Raw genomic sequence first — 18255 nt, forward strand, 5'->3', positions numbered from 1 at the left:
TATGGACCGTGAGCACTGCAGGGTATTCCTTCTCCTTACATACAGCTGTGCAGGTGGTCGGTCACTAGGAGTTGTCCTCACCCAAAGTGAAGGTGAGGCAACCATATTTGAGGGTCTACAACTGCTGAAGGAGTTGCTTCAAGAAAAGTATTTTAATGGAAGAGGACAGAAAGGCCCCAGTGTTTTCCTCACAGACAACAGCAGGGCAGAGAGAGGAGCACTGCACCATGCGTTCCAGATGCAACGATTCAGCTTTGCTCGTTTCATCTGCTCCAAGCTGTGTGGAGGTGGCTATGGTGCAAGGAGCATGGCATAGACTTGAAAGATAGGCAGGCTGTCTTCACTGTTGTAAAGCATGTACTGTATGCCGATGGAATGGCAGTGGTGGAGCGGCACTATCAACAAGCCCTAGTGTTGTTGTGAGGTTAGTACGGTGTACTGTACAGAGTTGTGACGCTCAAACTTGTAACAGACAGGGGTGTAAATACATTGGGCAATTAGAGTATTGAAGGACAAGATCCTCCAGCGCACAATGACGTTTAATCTCCCGCAGCTTTTCGATCTGCTGATGTCCAAATTTGACGTATTACTATAATATTCGTATACTATAATGCCCGCTTGACAAATGTTGCTCTTGGGCGGTGGGATGCTGTCCAAAAGTCCCGGTTCCTTCCGCAGGAGAGTAACATTAAGTCATCCGACATTTGTCATAACTGTTGGCTTTTACATATCCTGTTTTTTAATATACTGTATATAGATTGGAGAGCAAAGGTATGAGGTCTGGAGTTCCACTTCAGGGGAGATCTATGCAGTAGACATGGAGTTGGAGCTTTGCACCTGTCCAGTGGGGCAGACAGGGGCACTGTGCAAACACCAGGCTGCAGTGTTAAAGGTGTTTTGTTGCTTCTCCTCCCACTTCCTGCCCGACGCAGCAGACATGAAAATGGAGCTGCTGAAACTGGCAACAGGATGTAAGGGTGCCTTATGTTCCATCTGCCCTTTGTAGCTTCAGGGATGAGGTTAGGATTATTTGGGGGGAAATGTGTAATGTTAAGTGAATTTTAAGATTTGCATACAGACCAAGCTAAAATGCTACAGGTTTATTTTTATTTTTGTTAATGGAAATTACTGTATGTGTGAACAGGGCCGAAATTGTATCACATTTAACTTGCAATTAGCTTGCGCTATTGCACACTTCTCTTTTAATAAATAATTCGAATCAAACTCCCAACAATAAAATATCAATGCACAATAAAGTGCTGGGTGCGTAATTATTGTGAGTCCAATCTGAATTTGTTCGTTTGTCGACTACGCCACTTTTGTTATAGAGGAAAGTCCCCTTTGAATACACTTTAACTTCTTTTTCAGGCTTTCACAGGTTCGAGTTAACTGGTAAGTTTCAATACTTTTGGTTTTGAGAACACAACACTTTTCGGAAAATCCCATAAGAAACTGGACACGGATTCAGTGTATCAAAAAAAAGGTAAGTAACATTTATTGGGTCCCTAATACATTGGCATCTGCGCCTTAAAACAATCAAAATAAACACTATACTAATAAAACCTAGCTAAAACACACAAAGCAATAATTTACACAACAACTATAAAATAAATGATAAAGTTGTGCAAATACGCAGGCTGGGTCAACAGGGGTTCTCTTTAGCAGGGATTCTGTGCAACAAATACTTCATAAGTAAAGTGCGGTGCCAATAAAGTGCTTTGGATACTCAACACGGTTTTGGTTCAGGGGAAACACTGCATGTCCATATATGGGGGTAAGGGAAGAGGGCTTTAGGCCAGTCGTCTTTGTCTTCTTTTCTTCTTCTCTCCGTCTGCAATTGATAGAAACTAGGACCAGTTCACTGTGCATTTGGTAAAGTACATGCGCTGTCTCAATCGGTGGTTTTACAAGGATGAACGTTGCAATGGATCGGTACTTACGAACAGGCCAGGCTTTTACACCTGGCGCTGAGTCGGTTGCGTGTGCGTTATCGCCACTCTCTGTCTCAGTGCTCTTTTTATGGTCCGGTCTCGCTCTGTGTGGTCATCTGGTTGGATTCTGGTCTCGCTCTCTTCCTCCCCTTCGGTTCGATCGCTTTTCCTCTTTGTCTCTCTCTGGTTGGCACACCTCGGCTTCCAACTCTCAGGTGGCTGGTGTGACTACACTCACGTTCTCATTCGTTCTCCTCCGTGTCTCTGCACACAACCTCCCCTGCTGCTGTCCTTCTCCCTTCTGACTCTCTGTCACTCTGGGGCTCTGCTTCTCCCATTCAACTGTCCCGCCTCCTCTTTTGTACTTGGAAAACCACACCTCGCTCTCCTGTCATTCGCCCGTGGTGACGTACTGTCTCGGGACATTGGCCATGACCGTGGCCTTGGGCGTGACCGCGTGACTGCCGCTCGGCCACTGAATGTCTCTCAATGAGTGAACCGGGGGAAAACAATTGTAAAATAATACAGTGCAAATATAATGACACAAAAATGATAAGATGGTGGGGTTAAATGAGGAAAATAAATATACATTTGGCACCAATAAAACAATTACAAAAGTTTTTAAGAACCCCTCATTTCACCATTGTCACATATGTAACAAAAGTGCAATTTCCTTCATTATTTCAGCTGTAGCATCCCTTGACTTACTGCAGCCTCTGGTGCCAGATAAGGACCAGTCATGTCAACCTGGGAAGAGTAAGTCATAATGTCGATCAAAACATGTATAAGACATAAAATAAAATGTCAGGTAGGTTGTCAAATCCAATTTTCTCAAATCAGGACAGAGTACCCATTTCTGTGTTCAAGTTTCAAATTTCTCTGCTCATCACTTCCAATTTCATGAGTATCATGATGTATCCTGTATGGGTTATCTCTCCTGATTGAATAAATTGTTATCCTGACCTTAAAATGCATTTCCTGTTTTCTAAAGAGCTGGAGAGACAGGGAGACCCCTGTTACTGAACAAATAGTCTGGCGTTACCAGACTGTTGCCTCCCACAATTTACAAATGTTTCCGGCATAAAGTCTGGGACTTGGAAGTTCCTCTGATGATTAAGGGGAAAGCGAATGCCCCTCCCCTACCCACTTACATTTTAGCATTGTGCAGTGGCGCAAAGGAGTCTAACTGGAATCAAAACAACAAGTGTTGAAGATGGCTAGTTCATTAGCAGCAATGGAGATTTCAAAAGCTCTTTTCGAGTCAACGCTCTCTGAATTTTGTCTAATCCACAGTGTTAATAACCTCAAGGACCTTCAGCGCCTATGTTTATTCAATTTAGCAAACAATTGAGATGTTCTCCCTACAGGTTACGGTAAAAGTCTCATCTACCAGGCATGGCCAACACTGTGTCGTCTGCTGGCGAGGCAGCACCCGACTAGGTGGCAAGACGACCATGCTATGGTGTTAGTGGTTTGTCCTCTTGTGTCTGTCATGGAGTAGCAGGTGGCATTTCTTAATGCTTGCGGTGTTAAGGCTGCATATGCTGGCCAAACCCCGGAGACAGACGACCCCGTAGGCAGATTGCCATGAGTGACTTCACCGTTCGGAGCTCCAGAGACATTGTGTCGTCCAACGGTTACATGTCGCCGTTCCGACATGTCGCCTTTCCGACGTTAACGAACCCTATACCTAACCCTAACCATAACCCTAACCGCACGCGGAAGCCACTAGTCGGAGTGGCGAGATGTCGAAATGGAAGGCGGTTACCTCGTCCAACAAGTGGAGGAACGTTCTGCAAACCCCGATGTTTCGGAGATGCCTTGTCGGTTTAGCTGTCGATGAAGTTCATAACGTGGTTAAATGGTTAGTAACATTACTTAGCTTAATAATAATATATTTTGGTGCCAGGGCAATATGGGAGGGTTGCATTTCTAGAACAGTTAGCAACAATCCAGTGGTGGAAAAGGTACTCACATGTTTTACTTAAGTAAAAGTATCAATACTAAAATGTATAAATACTATGTTAAAAGTGAAAGTCCGGCATTCAAAATGTACTTGAGTAAAAGTACAAAAAGTATTGGCATCGAAATGTACTTAAAGTACCCAAAGTAGAAAGTACTCATTATGTCAGAATGTCCCATTTCACAAGTTTTCAAATGTATAAATATAAATGTATAAAAAATATTTTGAAAATAGCAGATCTACAAGGTCACATGTGAACTTGTAGATCGGCCATTTTCAAATGGCCAAAATGTATATAGGGCTGAAGTGGGTAATGTATGTTTTGTACAATCTACAAAGTAACTACTTGTAGATAAAGTTTTCAAATTAATTGTAGTGAAGTAAAAGTATATTTGTCTGAGATGTAGAGGAGTAGAAGTAAAAGTACTGTAAATTGGAAGTACTCCAGTAAAGTACAAATACCTTAGTGTCAGTGCTTTACTGAGCTTGGTTGCCTGAGCTGGCAACCAAGGTGGCGCCGCCCAGGGCTGCTATGGCAACGACGTGTGTTGTGTTCTGTCTGTTAAGTTTTGTTTACGTGTCCTGTGAACCCTCTTACACTAAAGAAGAGTTGCTGCACATTGGGTCTTCTACCCCACCGGACATTTTACCAACATTACTCACCCGTTCCACGGATATATTGGATATTCTGGTGAGGGGGACAGCGTTCTTTACCGCTGCTGTGCGTTGGACCAGAAGACAACGGGGGAAGAGAGGAGGTTGTTTGGTTCGCCTACGGTGGAGAGGATCGCGTCCACCACTACACCACTACACACACCAGGTATATTCCTTGGCAACGTGAATTCTCTACCAAATAAAATGGATGAACTCAAGCTGCTAGTTTCGAAGGACAATGACTTCCAATCCACGGCTGTTTTCGCGTTTGTGGAGACACATCTGAAGCCGACAGTCCCAGACGGGGCTGTACAGCTAGAGGGCTTCTCCGCCTTTCGTGCCGACAGAGACTTCGAGGCGGTAGGGAAGTCGCGTGGAGGTGGATTAATGTTCTTTGTGAACAATCGCTGGTGTTCCGACGTGACAGTGTTGCATCAATACTGTTCTATTGACATTGAGACTCTCTTCATACTCTGTCGCCCATTCTATTCCCCCCGTGAGTTTAATGCCTTCATCCTCGTGTGTGTTTACATTCCACCAGATGCTGACGTCACCACAGCAGTAGACACACTGACAGAACAGCTGTCAGGGGTGGAGCGCAAATACCCGGACAGTTTGGCTGTGGTGCTTGGGGACTTTAACCAGGCTCATCTTAGCCGGGCTCTCCCCAAATACAGACAGCAAATCACATGCGCTACTAGGGAAATGAACACTCTTGATCACTGCTATTGCACTATTCGACAGGCATACCATTCTGTCCCCCGGGCTGCGCTGGGCAAAGGAGATCACCATCTCATCCATCTGATCCCTCGCTACAGGCAGAGATTAAAAATATCAAAACCTGTAGTGCGGAGTTTCAGAGTGTGGTCCAGTGAGGCAGAGGAGAGACTCTGTGCCTGGTTGGAGAATGCGGGCTGTGACCAGGACCTTGTTGAGTGGGCGGGGCCTGAGGCTGGAAACAGTCTGGATGAATACACTGACACTGTGACATCATTCATCAGCCTCGGTGAGGAAGTGTGCGTTCCTCTCCGCTCCAGGAAGATCTACAACAACGACAAGCCCTGGTTTTCAGCCCATCTCAGGAGGCTGAGGTCAGAGAAGGAGGTGGCCAGGCGTAGCGGTGACGTGGCTTTGTTCAGGCAAGCAAAGTACGGGTTTGCCAAAGCAGTGAGGGAGGCGAAACATCGCTTTTCAGAGAAGCTGCAGCAACAGCTCTCTGAGGGGAACTCCTCCTCGGTCTGGAAAGGCCTCAAGACCATCACTAACTACAAACCAAAGTCGCCACAAGCGTCCGACAACCTCCCCCTGGCGAACGAGCTCAATGAGTTCTACTGCAGATTTGAGAGAGAGGTTCCCTCCCGCCCTCTCCCTCCACCCCCCCAGCCACAACCACTACCCCCGTACCCTAGTGGGCCCCCCTCCTCTCCCCCCCCCACCCCCTCTCTCTGTCACGGAGAGAGAGGTGAAACTGCTGTTCGGGAGCCAGAACCCCCGGGAGGCGCCCGGCCCGGATTTTGTCTCCCCCTCCGTCCTGAAGCACTGCGCTGACCAGCTCGCCCCGGTGTTCACCAACATCTTCAACGCCTCACTGGAGCTGTGTCATGTCCCAGCATGCTTCAAGGCCTCAACCATCATCCTCGTCCCCAAGAAGGCCAAGGTCACAGGCCTAAATGACTACAGACCCGTCGCCCTGACCTCTGTGGTCATGAAGGTACTGGAGCGCCTTGTCCTGGCTCATCTGAAGCGCATCACCGATCCTGTGCTGGACCCGTTGCAGTTCGCGTACAGAGCAAATCGATCCACGGAGGACGCCGTGAACATGGCTCTGCACTACGCCCTACACCATCTGGACACTGCCGGCAACTATGCCAGGATCCTGTTTGTAGATTTCAGTTCAGCCTTCAACACCATCCTACCATCTATCCTGGAGCACCAGCTGTCCCTGCTGCAAGTGCCTGCCTCCACCTGCAGGTGGATCACGGATTTTCTAACCAACAGTTCTCAGCGTGTGAAGCTGGGAAAGAGCATTTCCAGCTCCAGGTCCACCAGCACCGGTTCCCCGCAGGGCTGTGTCCTGTCACCACTACTATTCTCCCTGTACACCAACAGCTGTGTTTCCCTCCACCCGTCGGTCAAGCTCCTCAAGTTTGCCGATGACACCACCTTGGTGGGCCTGATCTCCAAGGAGGCCGAGTCGGCCTACAGGAGGGAGATCGAGCGGCTGCGTAGGTGGTGCAGCAGTAACAATCTGGAGCTAAATGCCCAAAAGACAGTGGAGATGGTGGTGGATTTCCGGAGGAACGCAGCCCCTCCCCCTCCCATCATGCTGGGAGGCACCCTGGTGAACTCTGTGGAGTCCTTTAAGTTCCTGGGCATTACCATCTCCCAGGATCTGAAGTGGGAACTGAACATCATGGCCCAACTGAAAAAGGCACAGCAGAGACTGTTCTTCCTCCGGCAGCTGAGGAAGTACAGACTGTCAAGGGCTATGATGACCCGTTTTTATACGGCCATCATTGAGTCCATCCTCACCCACTCTATCATCACCTGGTTCCCCGCTGCAGCTGCAAAAGATCTCGTCAAGCTGCAGCGGGTGATTCGTTCCGCAGAGAGGGTGATCGGCCGTCCCCTGCCCTCCCTCAAGTCCCTACACGACTCCAGGGCGCTGAGGAGGGCAAGAAAGATCATGGCTGACCCCTCCCACCCTGGCCACGGCCTCCTCACCCTGCTCCCCTCTGGGAGAAGGATGCGGCTGCTGAAGGCCACCACAGCACGCCACAGACTCAGCTTCTTTCCCTCAGCTGCCAGGCTGCTCAATGAGTCTGGCTTCCCTCCTCCCCCGCCCCCAAGGGTCACTGAAACTTGACACTGGCAATGACATTGCACTACTGACCACTATGGCACTTTATATTTATCTATTTTCTTGCACGGTGTTGTTTTGTGTTTGTTGGTATTTTTATGTTATATGTGAAAAAAGAAAAAACACAACAATGTAATTGCCAAAACAAATTCCTATGTGTATTACACAATGGCTAATAAAGGAATCTGAATCTGAATCTGAAACCTTAAAATTGTACTTGCAGTACTTGAGTAATTACTTCACACCACTGCTAGAATCCCTATTCATCTGCTGTGTAAAACCAATATCCTATCCCCAGCTATCTGTGACAACACATCAATGACGGCCATAGCTGAATGGTTAGTGAACCTGCCTAGGGAGCCAGAGGCCCTGGTTGCCCCAGGTTCGATTCCAGGCCAGGACAGCATATGTGTCGATGAAATGAAATTTGTCCCTGAGCAAGACTCTTAACCCCTAATTGCTCACAGGTTCTCATTGGAAACAAGACCGCAAGGACTTTCATGAACGACCTGTTAAAAGGAATTATCCTTACATTAAACATGCATAAAACAATTGGAGTGACTGAAACAAAGGAAGATTGTTTCAATGTGTATGGCTTACACATAGTTTTTTTTAGTGTGGAAAAAAAACCTATTGTATTCACTAAAGTTTTTACAGTTTTAAATATATTTACTGTCATAGATATGAAGTGTGGACTTGATGTCACACACTAAACAGTTCTTGCCAGGCCTTGTATTTTACCCTCTACAGTAGGCCTATTTCTGTTAGAATCACTTACGTCCAAGTTATAAGGGTTTTAATTTCTACTGAGGTGTGGTTTCTATAAATAACATGAGAAAATAAATGCATTGTACAATCCAATAGCCCAGACCGCGCCAACATCAGACTGGCTGTCAAGAAGGTCTCATCAGATGCCAAAAACACCTTCGCATGGCTTTGCAAAGACCTTAAAAAAACAGGGGCCCAACTAGACCAACAAGACTGTCATCTACTGCAGTAGTGTGTCTGAGTGTTCTTTGTTGTATCTACCTCTCCTTGGCCAAAAAGCAGTACACCCTGCAGGAGAGGAGGACATGATAGACAATGGATTGATCGACATGTTGGATTCGCAGGGAGGCATGCGTTAATCCGACAGACCTTTTCTCCGACTATGTGGCATCCGCGTGCGGTTAGGGTTAGGGTGCGGGTTTGGTTCGGGTTTACTGTTTAATGTCGGAGCACTGCGCTGTCGGAGGAATGCGCTGTCGGACTAACGTATTGCACCCAGGCGTGCATGTACATGTCCAGGTCTCGTGGAGGCCCATAGTTCACTATGAGATTTACACCCTTGAAATCAACACCCATGCCCAGTGCTGATGTTGCTATCACTATTCGAAGGATAGATGCTGGGTCACTGAGTGAACTGATGATGTGATGTTTTACCTCCTCCGGTGTCTGCGAATGATAGCAACATCAGCACTGGGCATGGGTGTTGATTTCAAGGGTGTAAATCTCATAGTGAACTATGGGCCTCCACGAGACCTGGACATGTACATGCACGCCTATGGTAGGGCAGGGAGAGATGGATCCCAGGCACACTCTCTCATCCTGTACCATGGACGACAAATGACCGGTGTATCAGACAACATGCGCCAATACGTCTATGATGGGAGCACCTGCAGAAGGATGAAATTGTTTCAGCTGTTTGACAGGGAGGAAGTGAGGTCTGTTGAACCCAAACACTCATGCTGTGATAACTGTGCCAGAACCTGTAACTGCAAGGATGCATGCTGTGGAAATGCCAGTGCACTGGAACAATATGCAGGCAAAAAGATTGCTCCAGAAAGAAATGTTACAGTAGAACAGAAATCAGAGCTGCAAGAGCGATTAGAGAACCTGTCAGGAGACATGGCATCAGCCGGAGGGTCGAAAGACTTTGCCGTCTACAGTGTGAATGAACAGCTGGCCATTCCATGGGGAGCGGACGGATTAGGCATTTAACCACTTGAACCCTTGTGTCCCTGTTCTGGGGCTAACATTTCACACTCACAGATTGCCTATTTTCAATATGTTTTTGTTCTGTTTAGAGAGGTAAAGCCTGCACTCCCAACTGTATTGTTTTATGTCTTGTTTTGGACTTCAGAGCTGGGAAAACTCTACATTAGAGCCTAGAACTCTCTGCGAAAATAGCTCACAAGTCACAACACAATGAGTTATGAGCTTGTAGATCAGCATTTTCAGTGAAGCCAGTTGGTGTGTAGAGGGAAAAAAGGAGGGGACCAAGTCTAGATCCCTCAACAGTGGTTCTCAAAATAGCAGTTATGCAAGCTCATAGCGCATTACTGCGAGCTTGTACATCTGCTATTTTGTCAAAGTTTTGAAAAATCTTAAAAAATGTATGTTGAAAGTTTTTGAATCTTGTTTTTTTTTCTTTTTAAGAAATCTTCTCTTCAGGGGGTCCCTGGCACAATATTTTCAGATTGGGGTCAGCGGCCAGTATATCAATTTGGGGGTCCTTGTTCCCTGACGCATCAGTGACGTCTTGCATGAATGTGTTACAAGGCCTATACTTGTCTCCCAGCGAATGCTGAGAAACATTTCGGCGGTTAACGATATTCCTCAGTTGGAATAATGTTCCCATGTCACTGTTAGATGCAGGGTTGTAGTACAACTTAAAAATCAGATCAATGAAATGCATGCTACAATGAAAATCTGCAATTGCTGGAACCAAGCCTTCCATCACTCTGGCTATCAGCTCCTTGAATTCGTGGCGGAGGTTAAGCTGATCCTTGTGGTTGGGAAGTATGTCCTGTTAGTCCATGAGCCAGACAAGATTTCATTATCAAAAGAGTGGGCAAAACCATACCTATATTAAATTGTTCGTAGGGTCAATACGAGTAAATAAATATATGATAACCTCTCCACAGGAGTAGCTTTTTCATGGTTATCACACATTTTGTTATTTTCCCCATACGTACACATGACAGGTGAAAAATGACAAATTTTAAAAAAGAGTTATCATAATGAAACTTCCTGAGTTGATTACTTACATGAAGACAATGATTTATCGTATTACAAGTTTTCTGAAATTGTATATTTAAATATGCAAATTAGGCATTTAGTCCATGAGCCAGAGCCCCAAAATTGAGCCAGATATTGAATATTCCCTCGTTAAAAACCTTTGACTCCAACATCTTAACAAAATGAAATAAGTATGTTGACTCTGGCTTTGTCCAATGTTCCAATGTTGATTCTGGAAAGTTGCACATTTTGGCATATTTTCCTAATGCCTAATTAGCATATTTAAATATACAATTTCAGAAAACTTGTAATAGGATAAATCATTGTCTTCATGTAAGTAATCAACTCAGGAAGTTTATGGGCTTAAATTAGTGCCAATAATATTTTGTACTTGTAAAAATAATTTGTATTTGTAAACACATTTTGCATTTGTAAAAAAAATATTTGTACTCGTAAAAATAAATTGTACTTGTAAAAATATTTTTTGCATTCGTAAAAAAAGTATTTGTACTCGTAAATAAAATATTTGTCTTTGTAAATAAAATATTTGTATTCGTAAATAAAATATTTGTATTCGTAAATAAAATATTTGTCTTTGTAAAACAAAGTTTTGTATTCGTAAGATAAAAATGTGTGTTGTAATTGTAGAATTAAATTTACAATGAACATTGTGACCAGAAAAAAACAACAGTTTGCGCGCTCGAAGATCTGTTCTACGGATTGCAAAACTTTATTTTTGGCACTCTGCACTTCCGGGTCTGAGCCAATCACGTGAGGCCTTCTCCACTACCCAATCATAAAGCTCCATAGGTCTCCATGGCAACATGACAAACGGGGTTGCCATGTTGTGCCATGTTGCTTTGGTGAAAAAGATGTAGGCTTTAAGTTTAGCCATATATCCATTGATTCATCGAATTGATTTGATTGAATACTTTATGAGCAGTTTGCAAAAAAAAAAAACAGGAAAGTACAGTTCAATACTTCTGCTAAGAGGATTTTAAAATCAAGAAAGCCTATGTTTCCATTGGGGTCCTTTGTCCTTTGTACTCAATGCATGAGCACAAAGGATGAGTGCAAGACCATATCTTGTCTTAAAACAATCAGTCAATGGCGAGACATGACTAATCCATTATTTTTAATATATTAAATAAAATAGAAAAGACATGTTGTATCTGTGAGATTCCCCTAGGGCATATATTATTTCACCACAGAGTGGCGCTGCACGTTGACTGCTATGTGAGCAGAGAGGGGAGGAGCATAGGGTTCAAAATGGTGACGAGTGCCTGGCTGGAGTCTTTCATTGTTTGTCAGGAGCGACGTTCGGCGGTATGTCTGACCAACAACCACAACAAGTAAGTGTTTCAATTAGTTAAACCTTTCAAATAAAGTTATAATCTTGCTGTGGTCAAGCAGCTCGAACCAAATCATAAACGGCCGGTGCCACGGTCGAGCTTAGCTACTTTCTATTTAGTTTCGTTTTTATACTAGATGTTTGTTTTCATTCAATCTCTAATGGCCGACCCAAGTGCGAGGGAAAACGCAGTCTTCTCTGCCAAACGAACATGGAAACAGACTGTACTTGTGATGCACAAAGATCGCCCATACATCCATGTTATTATTGAATCACAATGACAATTGCGTTGGCCAAATGCAGCTAAATCATTATGCGACATGAATGTGATCCGCATGCAGCCACAATTATCAGAGGAAATAATGTACTTTTACTCCACTATTATATGAGAACCTTAGTTACTAGTTAATCTGTGGATTTTCATTATCATTACATAACATACATTAACCACTTCAGCCCTATGCATTTAGGCCATTTGAAAATTGCCGATCTACAAGCTCACACTGCATGATTCAAATACACTTGTGAAATGGGATATTCTGCACAATGAGTACTTTTACTTACGTACTTTTCAATATTTATTAGCCAATACTTTTGTACTTTTACACACGTGACTTGTACATTGCAGTATTAATACTTTTACTCAAGTAAAACATTTGACTACTTTTTCCACCACTGCAATTAGCTGTGTGGTGAACTTGTAAAGTTACAAGTTTACTTGTAAACAAGTAAACATTACAATCGCATTACTATTAGCATTATTTCATTATACAGAAACAAATCAATGTTCTATTTGAATGTAGAAGACTTGTGCTGAGAAAGCATGGACTGTTATGCATTGCATTAATTGTTCTATGAACGCTAACTGTAGCTATTAACTACCCATGTGCAAGTTTTCATTTGTTAAAATATGAATCTGTTTTCATTTACTGTATATGTGACTCTTACTGCAATCTTGATTATCCATCACTACCCACATGTGGGAGACATTATAAGCTATATGAAATGTTTATAGGGACCATAGCTTATGACCGTACATTGAGGGAAGAATAATGTATTATTTTTTTCTAATCCTCAGTAATATGACAATGCAGTACGCAACTACATGGCCTATTTGAACACGCTGCAGCCACAGGTCCAAAACAGACCAGCTGCTCAGCCTGTGGTGCAGTCTTCAGGAAATCTTCAGATCAGATCTAGTTCCAGTGTCCGGCAAGCACTGCAAACAGAATTGCATTGGTAATATTCCAATACAGTTCTCTAATTGTCTGTACATATTGAATTGTCTGTACATATTGAGGATATTCAAGTAAATGGTTATAGCTGTCATATTTTGGACAGGGGACATTCTGTGCATTTATATTCTTGCATTACTGTATTTAACTTTAGGTGTGTACAAATGTATTTATGAGCAAACCAACAAAACTGATTCCTTTAGTCACATTCATATTAAAATGTATTGTCACATCACAGGTTTACAGGGGTAAAAAAAAAGAAAAGCTCCCATCATTTGCAGTTTCAGAGAAAGATAGAAACAAGGAAAATAAGTAATTGTGTGTACATTTCTAGGTAGTGTATACAGTAACACTCAGGATACACTTGTATCCAGCCATTTGAACAATTTGCACCAACATGTTTTCTTTCCAGACCATCTCCTACAAGGACTGGCAGAGGTAGGAGATCCGCTGCTCCTCGTCTGTCCCCTGCTGTCGCTTCCACAAAAACTGTGGAGTTCAAGTTCAAGTGCCTTTTGCCAGAGACTACCAACACTACCCCAGTGGATGAAATAAAACTCTTACAGGCAGGGCTTGGCAGAAGGATAATTGCATTACCTATTACTGCTGACCAAGATGAGGTACCATAGTCTATACTTTTATGTGTTTGTTTTGGGTACAGAATTTTTCATCTATAAACATATTTAACATGGATAGACTGAGTTTGAGCCAGCTGTATATTAAAGTAATATCTGCTGTTATGTTCATATGTAGATTGAGAGAGCTCTAGAGGAGGAGTATCCCAAGATGAAGTCTATCACAGGAGGCTGGATGTTGCATAAAGCTACAGGTAAGAGTAAACACACGGTACACTTATTTTACTTACTATTTATGGTTTTCAGTAATTAAGCCCATACCACTCATTCACTGACTAGGGCAGTCCACACCAGGAATGACTATAGCATTCTAGCTCAAGTGGATTGTAGAGTCCACAACAATTAGAACCACGACAGTGGTGAATGATGTTGGCATCACTTTCAGAGCGTTTTGATTGACAACTAAAAAGACTAACCGCCGATCTTAATCCATCGCAATTTATAGGGCATCACTCTCAAAACACACTCACTTTGAATCTGTTTACAGAACATTATTGTTAATCATTATTTATCTCACAACATTCTCGTTATTTCATGGCCCTTTACACTCTGTAGGGTTGAGGATAGCAGCTTTATCTTGTGTGCATCTATTGACATTATTGGGTGGGTCGCCAATTTCATTCAATCAGGAGAGACTTATTTTTCAGCTTCAAGTCTATAGGATTAAAAAAAAAGATTCACATCCAATATCACTTGTCTGAGTTCTGTCCTGATTGGATGGTAATTGTGACCTAAACATGCATTTTTTGTTTGAGCTGGAGGAATGTGGCAATACCTTCCTGTTACTGAACCATCACTCTGTAGCAATGGTTGCTATAGAGCTATACCCCTTTAACTAAGCTGTTGCTCTCCCAGTATATTAACATTTTGTAAACATGTACTTTTTAAATCAAGGACGAAGTGGACAACAGAGGCTCATAGTTCTGATGGCCTCACAGAGATATACAGCCCGATATCTGAAGACAAATAGCAGCAATGGAAAAGATGTGCTCTACATTGTTCCAATCCAAGACAAGTTGGATACCTCCCCACTTTCTCATGACGCTCGTGAATTCAGCAAGATGCCCAAATCCATCTGCAGAGTTTGTGACGTTACAATGCCTCTTCAGCTTCTTGCAGCCCATGTAGATACCTGTTTTTCTGTAAGTATCACTTTCAGTGGGTCTTTGATGAAGACCCACTGTTGCTAAAAAAATTGTGTAAGTCAATATAGTTTGTCACCCCATTATTTTACTATTTTTACAAGGTATCTGAGCAGGGTGGTGAAGGTTATTCAGACGTCGAGGAAATCCCTGCAGATACACCGGCTAAGCAGAAGGAGCATGGGAGACCAACTTCGCATCAAACCCCAGCAGCAATTCGGGGAGCAGAGGAGAAGGCTGGCCAAACGCATTTGAAGACAAATCTGGGTGAGTATTGAACTTGTTTGTGTTGAAGTTGTTCTTTGTTATCTTTTTTAGTAGTGCATATTCAAATTTTCTGTATATGCTTCTGCTATTCTACACATGCTTCCGCTATTCTACACAAGCAGAAAACATGGTGCCTAGGTTACCTGAGCAGCAGGACCATGGGGGACCAAGTTGTTGCAAAAACCCAGCAGCAGAGGGGGAGGCTGGACCATCTTGTTTGACAACTAATATGGGTGAGTGAACTGTTTGGCCTTGCTCATAAACAAGCAGAAACCATGGCTGTATGTGGCCCATTATCAGCTTGCCTGGCATTGCTGTGTGATTATTGCACTATGACGCGTCACTCAGCTTCAAGTTTTGGCACCCAGCATTAGCCGGGTTATCGTGTGGATGAATGGGCTCTCCCTCCCTCAAGAACCACTTGTACAATAAACGTAACATGACACTGCACTTCCATGGCTCCTCAGAATATGCCTATATTGACTTTTGTTGAATTTAGATTGATAGCTGTATTGCATGTACAGTACAGCACATTTTCAATCACTACTTGTAATATCCAAATATGTATAATGTTGTCTCAAAGATGTATAATGCTGTCTCAATGTTTGTAGATCGTTGGAAAACGGAAACCGACCCCCAAAAGGCTGCTGCATTCTTTAGGATGGACTTCCTTGAAAAGAAGCAAGATGAGCGCCCACTCAAAGCAAGCTTGGATATCTGTGAGGATCAGCAGTCTCAAACCAGTAGCATCATATCTTTTTACAAAGGAGTAGGTGTTGACTGGGCGAGACCCTTGCATTTCACATTACATGGTAACTCCATAGACCCTTAATTTCACTCTCTTCATTGTTTTATGCAGATGTAGTCGGCTTATTTGTAGTCTTTCTGTTTACTTTTTGGTATTTCTTTCAGGTGATCAAGCGGTGGGAATCGGTGTGAATCGCAACTTCTTGAGCTCGGCGATGTCGAAACTGCAATACGGATTTAACTTCGACAGTGGTATGTATATATCTGTTTTTAACAACTAGTGTCACAGCAACTGTAAAATGTTGTGAAACTGTCAGTGTCTTTCTCTTGTTTTTGTTTAATGCCTCAGGTGTGGATGACATCAGCCTACTGTTTGAAGGGGAAGAGGATCACCTTATCCCCTCCACACTGGTGCTCTTGGTGGACAGCGAACTGTTCGTGGTGGCAGGGAGAATCATTGGCCATTCCTTCCTGCATGAAGGGCCACAGCTCCATGGGCTGAGCAACGCAGTGATCCATCTTATAGTGCATAATGACAGGGACACTGCTACAATAGAACTAGCAGATGTGGCAGATCTTCAAGTTAGATCCACCCTCCAAAAGGTACATTTGTAAAGTGTCTGCATTAATCATTTTATCTTCTAGTCAAGCATCTTGTAGTCTACAAGAAATTTTAAACAAGTACTGTTATTCTGTCTGATTGGAGTACACCCTTATCTTGCCGTTTTGTGATGAAGTTAATCCACGGTTTCTATGTGTCTTAAAGCTTGACGGACATGAAGACCTGACTGAGGAGGAGAGTGATGACGTCAACAGACTTGCTCGGGAGTCCTGGGACCTACCTCCTTTAAGCGTAACCAACCGAAGTTGGATGTTACAAGCACTGCTACAGCGTGAGGTAAGAAGCCATCATGGCCTAATGGCAACAATAGGGTTTGTGCATAACTGTAGTAGGTTTCCAGAAGCAAGTGGACACCGAACCTGAAACGGGTATGCTACCCTCTAAAGACCTGGCACAGTACTACAGTTATCCACTGAATCTCTCTCACACCAACATCTATTGCATATTGGTAGTATTTCAAAGGCAGAGACTATCCTCTGTAGTAGTAATTGTTCCACTTATGACGGATTGTTCTTTCAGGTAAGGATAATGTGTCATTTTATGCTGTTTGTGTTCTTAAGGTGATTTGGCGTAGACAGACACAGATCAAACAACTCAGGAGAGGCCTTAAAGACACCAAAGTCCTTCAGCTGCTTACAGGGAGACCAGATACAGTTCCACTGCTATTCCCGCGGAGTGTAGATGTTGCACCCAGTGCCCTGGTATGTACCAAGTTTAGGCAATCATTTGTCTGATTTTCAAGTGACTGAAAGGGTCCACTCGGTTCTTTCGCGGTCTTGCACAAGCAATATTAATGTTAAGTAAATGACTTAAACAATGGAATGATCCCACTGACCAAGCAATTGTATGACTACTGTTCTGTTTTACTGTATCCATCAAATTGTGAGTCTCTGGAACTGTGTTAACCTGTTACCAAATTACAGATATAAAACCCTGTATTTGTGTCTGCTATTATGCCAATCCATTTCCATCAGCAGTGGCATTCTGGTTCAGGCAGAAAACATTAGAGACTTTTAGGCTTTTACAAAGCCAGCAATTACGATTATATTGTTGAAAAAAACATTCAATACATTTTTCTTGTGTTACTAATTTCCTTGCCAGGAAATCCTCAGCAACATTGTCTGGCCAGGCGGAGCAGGGTTGGCAGATGATGGTGATAGTGACAATGACGAATCTTACCCTCAGCACCTCAGGGACAGGACAACAGGATTTCTCCGCAGATTTATCGAGACAGGTACAACAAATATAGAATAGACTCAGGAAAACAAGTTCACAACTAACTAATTAAGAAATTAATATATTGAATTAATTTACTATTCCATTTTTCAGCATCTCCAGAGACTCTCCGACAGTTGGTGAAGTTCTGGGTGGGACGGGAAATCCCTTTACCCAGAATGAGGGTCGATGTCGGGAGGGGACTATATTTAAAGAGGGGACTATATTTAAAAGCCTCAACATGCTTCCAAACCCTTCTTGTACCAGGCCATTTCCAGACCTATGAGGGCTTCTGTGAGCACATGGAGCGCTGCATTTCAACTCACGACACAAGTTTTGGTCATGTTTAGATTGCTAAACATACAACAACTCAATTACACCTAGTTTGCATAGATCATAAGGTCACAGAAGAAAAGGCTGTATGAGCCATGTTTTTTTTTGTGTGTCTATACTTGAGCCAGAGGATATTCAGTTGAAGGGATAGTTCACCCGCAAAATTACTTCTTTTACTTCTTTTTTTTTCTATCGATTAGTCACCCCATGGAGACTTGAATTAATGGATATTCTTTTGTTTTTGTCACATTCCTACGCCAATAATCAGACCAGTAGTCAGTGGTTCCGGTAGGAGACAAA

General features: G+C 43.3%; 1 protein-coding gene and 1 long non-coding RNA gene across 2 annotated transcripts; both read left to right on the top strand.

Annotated features, from left to right (window-relative positions):
• Positions 1–12845: 12845 nt before the first annotated feature.
• LOC311044910 lies at positions 12846–14998 on the top strand. The gene is made up of 5 exons (XR_014600747.1): positions 12846–12998; positions 13407–13614; positions 13748–13823; positions 14524–14771; positions 14876–14998. It is a non-coding gene; the product is annotated as an uncharacterized lncRNA (long non-coding RNA).
• Positions 14999–16000: 1002 nt separating this feature from the next.
• LOC311044403 (uncharacterized protein) lies at positions 16001–17992 on the top strand (the record flags this gene model as incomplete). The annotated part of the gene is made up of 6 exons (XM_084055954.1): positions 16001–16037; positions 16135–16388; positions 16552–16683; positions 16968–17108; positions 17509–17641; positions 17737–17992. 6 exons carry the CDS (start codon positions 16001–16003, stop codon positions 17970–17972), a joined length of 933 nt encoding a protein of 310 aa, XP_083912080.1. The 3' UTR covers positions 17973–17992.
• Between the last annotated feature and the right edge of the window lie 263 nt (positions 17993–18255).

The sequence above is a fragment of the Gymnoscopelus microlampas genome (assembly GCF_963454915.1).
Source record: "Gymnoscopelus microlampas genome assembly, chromosome: 1".
NCBI classification, from domain to species: domain Eukaryota; kingdom Metazoa; phylum Chordata; class Actinopteri; order Myctophiformes; family Myctophidae; genus Gymnoscopelus; species Gymnoscopelus microlampas.